This window comes from Scatophagus argus, chromosome 17, assembly GCF_020382885.2.
Source record: "Scatophagus argus isolate fScaArg1 chromosome 17, fScaArg1.pri, whole genome shotgun sequence".
In the NCBI taxonomy this organism is placed as follows: Eukaryota; Metazoa; Chordata; class Actinopteri; family Scatophagidae; genus Scatophagus; species Scatophagus argus.
Window position 1 is genome coordinate 10,669,327 of NC_058509.1, and position 8,212 is coordinate 10,677,538.

Sequence of the window (8,212 nt, forward strand, 5' to 3'; positions counted from 1 at the left end):
CTTGTGTTGTGCTTCCCTGTGGTTTTGGTGACATCAGGTGGTGGAAAGTGTGCATTAATTCAGTATTAAATTAAAGCTGGTGTGGTTGGATGTTGTGGTTTATTTCAAACAAGTGAAAATTCTCATCTGTATTTTTTAAAATGAGATATTAGTCTGTAATCATACATTCAACTAAATGATCTTGGAAAGGGTTAAAAAAGGGAGAAGTAAATGAATGTTACTGAATGATTTTTGGGCTATATTTTACATGTTCATGTTTCACCCTACACTGTAGTACACAAGCAGTATTTGATAGATTATTCTGATTTTCTTTTAAAAAAAGTTGTTAAAAAAAACTCCACAAGGATTACGTAGGCTACGTTTTATACTGATGGCTCCTATATCTATATACATGTAGTTCATCATGCTACAATTGCAGTAAAATATGTATAACTCCACACACAGAAAAGACTGGCAATGAAATGCCATCCCTTGATGGGTTAGTAACAGACACTGAAAATAACTTGCCAGGCCACAGCCTCCCTGAAGGGTGACCCTCACACACTGGTTTCTATGGAAAGACAGCAAGCAAACACACAGTCAATAAACAGACTGAATAGGCTGTGTATTTAGCAGCAGGCCAATAAAAAGTTTCACAGGGTGTTGTACTGAAATGCCGCTCTGGCTAACTGAGAGCATATGACATCTGACTCAGCTGAAGACAAATTATTCAGAATGGTCACAGTCTTTCTTGACAAGTTAAAGCTTTAAGGGTTTAGGTTTGAGGTCAGACAATCTGCTGGGTGTTATAGCTGAGTGCATCTTAATAATAACTAAATTATGTGTCAGGTTTTGAGTCCACACACAGACTTGTACACGGAAGGTTACTGAGAGGCATGCAGAGTGACAAGGCTAACAAGGAGCTATTTAATTCAGTGACAGTCTGGGCTTGCTAATGTGAAGTGTGCTTAAATTCCACTTTGGTCGTTGCTCCCAGGCAAGTTTCACTGTTTTCCCACTAATGGGCAGGGATTAAAATGTAAAGTGTGAAATCTGAACCTGCATCTCTTCCCCTAAGGTCAGCTTCAGCGGAGGTCTGCATACAAGTAGGCCATACCATGCAATCAGTGAGCCTCTCTGGAGGGTACATATTTAACCCACACATGAAACTCTTCATAATGAGAATGTTGCCTGAAGGGTCAAGAGGCTGACACATGTCAGTGATACTGTAATGTAAAACACTGTGTTCATTTTTTAAAATTAGAATTCCTGTGCAGTATTTCTGAGGACATTGCAGTACTTAATGATGTAAGGAGAGCAAACGTATCACCAGATAGCCAGTGAATATGTTTCTGTGTCAACAATGCTCCCTTGAGTATGACCGGAGCATGGCTCAGCCAGTCCACAGACATTTGAATCTGCACCTCGTCAAATCAAAGACAACCCAGTGAAACAATAACAAATCTGTACCGCTGTCCCAAACAGATTCTGTATTTGTTCTCATGTGCAAAGGTAAACATCATTAACAGTGACAGAGCTATACATAAATAACAACGTTCCTTTATAAACAAAGTCAGAAATGGGGAAATCAATATCCAGTCTAAGAATATTGTACAGTAGGAATTAAAATAATTTCAAGAAAAAAATGTGAGATGAGAAATTGTAGCAGCTGAGACATTTTACATCACGCTTACATGAACCACTTAAATAGAAATATTCACAGGGATGCACGGCACGGATGATCCAGTGGGGTGATAACAGGGTTTCCATAGAAATTAACTAGAACTAGAGAACAATAGTGTCTCTATGTTCATAAAAGATCAAGAGTGTGACAGAGCTGAGAGAGAAGCAACTGCAGTGGTGGCAAAACAGGCTCCACGTTCTCTGACATCTTTCTTTGATGCAGATTACATGTATACATACCCAGCAGTAGGCTGCAAACCCTGAACATCCCCATGTCACTATTTCCAGTCACTGTTGCTCTTACTAGGTCACTACATCCCTACCAAGCACTTTCCCTCAAAGGCATCATTGTCACATGTCTTTACATCAACATAGCTGCCTGTGAAGCCATTTTGTTTATCTAGGTATTGTATATTGTGAAATTAAAAGTAAAATACCACCTAACCCACTCAGATCTTTGTGTTTTCGGCAATTGTACTTATCTAAACCATCACATCTTTTTATTAAGTTAAATACACTATATACAGCATGTTGCACATATAAATATTCATGAATCAATACAGAACATGCTTTATGGGGAATTGCAAAAAAATGTTCATAAAGTCATGAATTAATCCAACCAAACTAGATTAAAGTTGGCCCAGATCTTTTCTGTTAAGTAAAATTGTGCTTTTCATCAGCACTTGATAGACGACTGGACTTTGCACGTTCTGTCACAATTCTTCTCATTAGGAAGTGCACACCGATAGAAACATGTAGGCCAAGGAGGAATGTATTCTCTAAAAAGTGCAAATTTGCTCTCTGCTCTGTCATTTTCAGTTCCACCAGAAAGCAGAGCTCAGACAAAAAAGCAGATAGATACATAATTTCCTATGTATTTAACTGTTAGAGGGAAATCAGCTACAGCTGCCAGGCAATAATGTGCAGTGTATAAATGTCTAGGAAATTAAAGCATTAACACTTTTGGGTACCATCAAGCAAGTGCAGCCATCTACGGAAAGAGCGAAAGAGCTTTTTCGATTACATATGTGTCTGAACAGCTGCTTGTTGTGTAAGTGTTTTCCTGCCTCTCGTCATCTCTTGGGTTCTCAGTTCACTTCCACCCCAGAGATGCTTTAGACATAACACCTCTGCTTGTCAGCTGAGCTCTCCTTTGATTGGGATGAAAGTCAGCCTGGCCTAACATGCCGCTAAGTTGTGGCAGAGACTGAGCTGCGTGAAGGAATGCAGGCAGTTCAAAATGGTTTCACATTTGTGTAATTAGATTAGAGGCCAATAAATCATGGCAAAGGGGAGATGAAGAACATGTAGTAAAGAGTTCGCCCAAGAGGCTGGTTGGATGGTGGGTCATGGTGGGTTGGGTCTATTGGAAACACAGACCAATGGCAAGGAGCCGTGGTCAAATAGCTTGTATGGCAAAGAACCTTTCGAGGTCCAAACATCTGTCTTTGGGTCATAACATTCGAAGCAATCTGAGTCCTCGATGACATCGTGACCATTGAGGATGCGTCCACCGGTGACATAGAGCTTGCTGTTGATCACTGTAGCGCTGTGATGCATCCGCCGCTCCTTTAGGTTCTCACACTTGACAAATTTGTTGGCCTTGGTGTCGTAGGCGATCATTCGCCTGGTGTATCCTGGAAAAGACAGATTGTCACTGAGTCAACTTAGCCAACATAGAGCTCCACTGTCTAAAAACAATATTGCAATGGTGACATGTCCTTTCATTACATTGAACACTGGTAATTTATTTTGAATCTCTTTCACATACATTGTCCTGCTTCGGCAAATACTAGTTTATGTCTACATTTGTAATATAAAGCAATGGAACAGCTGAGGTTGTCAAGCATTCACTGAGCTCACCTCCTACAATGTAGATCTTGTCTTCAATGACAGCAGCGGGAGCACAAACGTTTTTCACTGTCCTAGTCTCTAGCCTGGACCACAAGTTGCGTGAGATGTGGTACACCTGTCAACACACCACAAACATCAACAGACAGTCAACCTGTTTACTACAACATCAAATATTGCTGTCTGCTTGTGCACATCTTCTTGTTTTTTTAATTTTTTGATTTTTAATTTCTACCTGAAAATACAGACAATGAATTCAGTTTAAGTCTATGTCTTTATTTGGATGGCAAGGAATTGGACTTCACTGTTGATTTAGTACTGCTAAAATGAGAAGTCCTCTCTACCTGAATAAGCCTGACTGGATTCTGCATGGCGTCCTCCCCTCCGAAAACATAGATCCTCTGATCACTTGCTGCCACAGCTGGATGCAGCACTGCTGTGGGCATTGGTGCCATTGCTTCCCATTGATTAAACATACTGTTATATCTCTCTACTGACTGGGAGATTCTCTTGTCAACCCCAATGCCTCCTAACACAAAAATAAAGTGCAGATAGGACACACTTTGGTGTGCGTATCGTGGCTCCAACATGGGCTCAGCAGTCCGCCACTGGTTGGTCTTCAGGGAGAGCGTGTAAACTGTTGCGCTCACTGAGCTCTCACCTGATGTCATGCAGAGGCTGAGCCCACCAACAACATAAAGGATGCTATGAATACACACATATGCAGCTTTGTAGAGGCGCAGAGGGAGCTTAGCCAACCACTGCCAACGATGAGTCCTTTCATCATACAGGAGGGCTTCTCGTGAGGTCTGTTCATTGTTTTTGCGTCCTCCAACCACCACCAGTGTTTCTCTGCAGGTGTAACGTCGAGGTGTGGTCCAAAGTGGCTTGAGCTCTCTGCTACACTTGGTGCTGACCGTAAGCATGAGGCGACGCACTGACTCGATTATCTCAGTACACAGTGTGGAGGACTGCACCAGTGGATCATTGGCAATAAACTGGAAGAGATAAGTTGGATGGATGTAGCGAAGACGGACTTTCTTGAAGAGATCATGGATTGCACCGCGTCGTGAGAATGGATCATGGTGGATCCATGCAAGGAGGGTCTCAAACACTTGCTCCTCCTCGGCACAAAGCCGGTCATCTTCTAGGTAACACATGAGCTCAGGAAGGGACAACTCACAGAAGTCCTCTGTGGCAGCTACATCAGAGAAACACCTCACAGCCATCTCCTTTGCCCTCTCCCCCAAACTCTCACAGTGAAGGATCTCAGAGAGTCGTATCATGCTCAGACAGTTTTCTGGACTTAGCTGCTCCTGGAGGAACATGGAACAGGCCTCAAAAAGACCTCCATACTGCAGCATGGAAGCAGCCTGCATGAGCGGAAGCACAATCTCCATTGTGATAGTGATACAGCCTGTGTAGACATAGTCCATGATGCCACTGAGGACATTTGAAGAGATTCCCTTCAGATTCACTCGGGCCTGACTGCTCTCCAGAAAGTTGCTGCAGAACATGGCACGGAAATATGGGCTGCTGGACACCAGGACGTTCCTGTGGCAGGGGATCTCCTGGTGCTCCGTGCAGAGCAGGACATCTGTCAGGATACGCTCTTGTCGAAGGATGTTAAGCTGGGCTAGCAGGTGGGAGGGATGTTCTGAGTCTTTGAAAGAGAAAACGTCTTGTGGTCTACAGGCCATTCTGTGGAAAGGGTAAAGAGAGAAAGAAGGGACTATATGATCATTGTGATGTATTTCTTGGCCACTGATAAGAGATGGTTGACCAAAACTTGTGTACTGAAAACATTAACCTGACATTACACACTTATTTACACACTTATTAAATTTCAAGATATTCCTTTATGGTGCAAAAGAAGATCCTCATGCCTCAAAAAATGTAACTAAAATGGCACTATCCATACAATAAGGTTAGTTGTCATTACAGTATTCTACAGAGAATTTCTCACTTCACTTGATCTATAACAGATACAGATTGGCTATAGTGAATATATCTCTACAACATGCAGCATGCACGACAGAATAACTTGTTAATTCAGGCTTTCTCTTTCTGGCTTGCACTTTTGCCCTCACACTAATGCAAATCTCTCTGATAGCAAACTTTCATTTATCAGCCCACTCTTAAACTCTTAAAACTCCTGCAGAGCAGCTGTCCTTAATGTGACAATTACTGACTCACAGATCTCTATTTTTACCCCTTCTAAATTATCTTGATGCAGCATTAGGCCACATCTCCCTTGTCAGGCAGATCATCACTGCTAACACTAAGTGTGTTAACAGACCATCTGTGTTTGTACCTTCTTCCTTGCTATTTCTATTGCTATTTTATGTTAAGTTTTTCCTCCACAATATTCCTTCTCTATCATAATCTCAGTTTGTTTCTCCCTGGTTGAAGGGTTTATGATGATCCTACCGGCTAAAGAGTGGGAATTTCATATGGCTATTAGCAACACTAAGTCTTCTAATCACCCCCCGGACAACTACTGATTAACTCCCACTTAAGGGGCCCAGTCTGTCTCATATATTTGGACTTCGGATCATTATTGTATATTACGAAATGCTGAAGACTGTGAGTGACATTTCACAGTTTCCCTCAGATCTTACACGAGATCTGCTGGTGGAAGTCAAGAGGTCCCTATAATAAACTTTATCAGATATCAAAACTAGAGTCACACACATGTATATTTTACTTAATACTACCGTATTACTCTAGTGGAATATTTTCTAGTTATTCATCAGTGATGTTTCTGTACATTTGTTATGTAACCAATATGACTTTGTGTGATCTTCAGTGACAGATTACACATTGTTCAAACTTTTTATGGAAACTTAGCCACCAAATGGCTAAACTAACCAAAATTCTGCTTTGCTTATGAAACTCAGGTGGCACAAATTGTTCTTCAAGTTTCTGCCTGGAAGCATTCATAAGCAACGTTTATAAAAACTTGGTTCCAGTTCATCCACAGCAACTGTGACAAAATGAATCCTTACCTCCTGCCCTGAGAAAATCAGTAATATCCAAAATGTCTGGTAAGAAAAAAAAAAAAATCACTTCCAGTCAAAAGAGAACCCAAACATCGTCCAGAGAGAAAGTGGGGAGAGTCGTCAGGGAAAGAAAAGGAGCATGACACAGAGAAACGACAAGGCTCTCCAGTTAGGCGCTGTGGAGCTCGCCATGAGGCCACTGTATACATTCCTCCAGCTAAGAATAGTATCCCAGGCCACTGTGACTCTGGCCAGGCCTCTCATGTGACACAGAGCTGTTTGGTACCCAGTTGCCGGCTTAACAGCTCTGCCAGGGTCCAGTGGGGAGAGTGTTTACAATAGCCAGGGGAGGGAGAATCATCACAGGGTCCTGACTCAGCCATCGAGCCCACCCAGGCTGGTGCTTAATCAAAGTGTCCCTGAGCTGCTAACGCTTGTCTTCCTGGGCTGTTTAAGTCCTCCTCCTCCTCCTCGCTTTCTCCCTCATGTGTGTAACCCAGGATGAAGGTAAATATAGACCAGTGCTGATGGGCCAGCTTGATCATAAGTAACAGCTGTAAGAACTGTGCTCAGTCAGCCTGAAAGTGTGGTGGTGTTTCTGGGCGTTGTCTGTGAGCACGCACAGCTGGAGATGACTACTGTACTGATAACTACTATCCCTGCGACTGACCTGTCCGCCTTTTAGCAGTGTGTGTGTGTGTGTGTGTGTGTGTGTCACATTGTCATATAGTGTCCATTACCCTCAATCCTAGTGGAGACGTACGTGCCGTGGTCTCAGTAGTGTATTTAGCCGAATTAAATCTAATTTCTGTTGAGTCCATTGTTTGATAGTCCACAAATTTTAAGATTATAGATATATCCTGTGTTTTACCTATTTAACAGTAAAAAATTGAGAAAATGCTCAGTTGCATTCTCGATCAGTAATGGAGTGATGTAATGCAACTCTGATAAGGCGTTAGCAGAGCAATAAGTAAACAGTGAGGCTGATATTAATGAGATGAAATTGCAAACAGTAACACTGGATTACTTTAATCCTTTCCTGTGAATCCCTTGTGGATATTTGAATCCAGGCTGGGAATGGTGGACTCTGCCACTAACAGTGAACATCACTATGCATACATAGAGTAATTACAGAATGTGAACACAATGAATGGCCATTGCTTGAAAATATCAAGCAGATATTTTCAAAAATGGGATTTGATTTCATGAAAATCTTCTCAAAACAACTGAAAAAATTAAGGCCAATGCCAAGGAAGTGAATATCTCATGTATATCAGTATCAGTATTTTCATACCCTTATGAAAAATTAATCTAGACAGTCACACTATTTGAAGTCACAGGTGGGCAAAATTGTTAGAGAAATGAAATTTGTTCTCTTTCGTGTCCTTCCTTTTGTCTTTTTGAAGACAAATATGATTCTGAGGCATGTAAGCCTTGTGTTCCTCACAGCTGACATCTTCTCTCACAAGGGGGTCTTATCTCGTACTTGTACTTCTTACAGCCCCGAGGGCATTGAGATGAAATATTGTCATGTTTGTTTAGGGACACATGACAAGGAACTGGAGTTACATCTAGACAGATTGAATGACATAGCTGCAAGAAAGTAAGCTGTCAGCAAGTCAGACATCATGACATGTGAGCACACACAGCTTTGGTGGACTTTGTCACACAGTGAAATCCTACTCTCTGTTGCAAGT

The 8,212-nt window shown here is 41.9% G+C and overlaps 1 protein-coding gene across 1 annotated transcript; it reads right to left on the minus strand.

Annotated features, from left to right (window-relative positions):
* Positions 1–1,455: 1,455 nt before the first annotated feature.
* Positions 1,456–5,213, minus strand: klhl38a (kelch-like family member 38a). Its single transcript, XM_046417874.1, has 3 exons — positions 3,858–5,213; positions 3,526–3,631; positions 1,456–3,299 (listed from the first exon to the last, which is right to left on the minus strand). Exons 1-3 carry the CDS (start codon positions 5,211–5,213, stop codon positions 3,010–3,012), a joined length of 1,752 nt encoding a protein of 583 aa, XP_046273830.1. The 3' UTR covers positions 1,456–3,009.
* Between the last annotated feature and the right edge of the window lie 2,999 nt (positions 5,214–8,212).

What these genes read in the sequence shown, in the direction of transcription:
- klhl38a (XM_046417874.1), bottom strand. Translation starts at nt 5,213, where the DNA reads ATGGCCTGTAGACCACAAGACGTTTTCTCTTTCAAAGACTCAGAACAT. An exon ending in ATCCAGTCAGGCTTATTCAG is followed by an intron (nt 3,632 to 3,857) that starts GTAGAGAGGACT and finishes GTGTGTTGACAG; the next exon opens with GTGTACCACATCTCACGCAA. An exon ending in CAAGATCTACATTGTAGGAG is followed by an intron (nt 3,300 to 3,525) that starts GTGAGCTCAGTG and finishes TGTCTTTTCCAG; the next exon opens with GATACACCAGGCGAATGATC.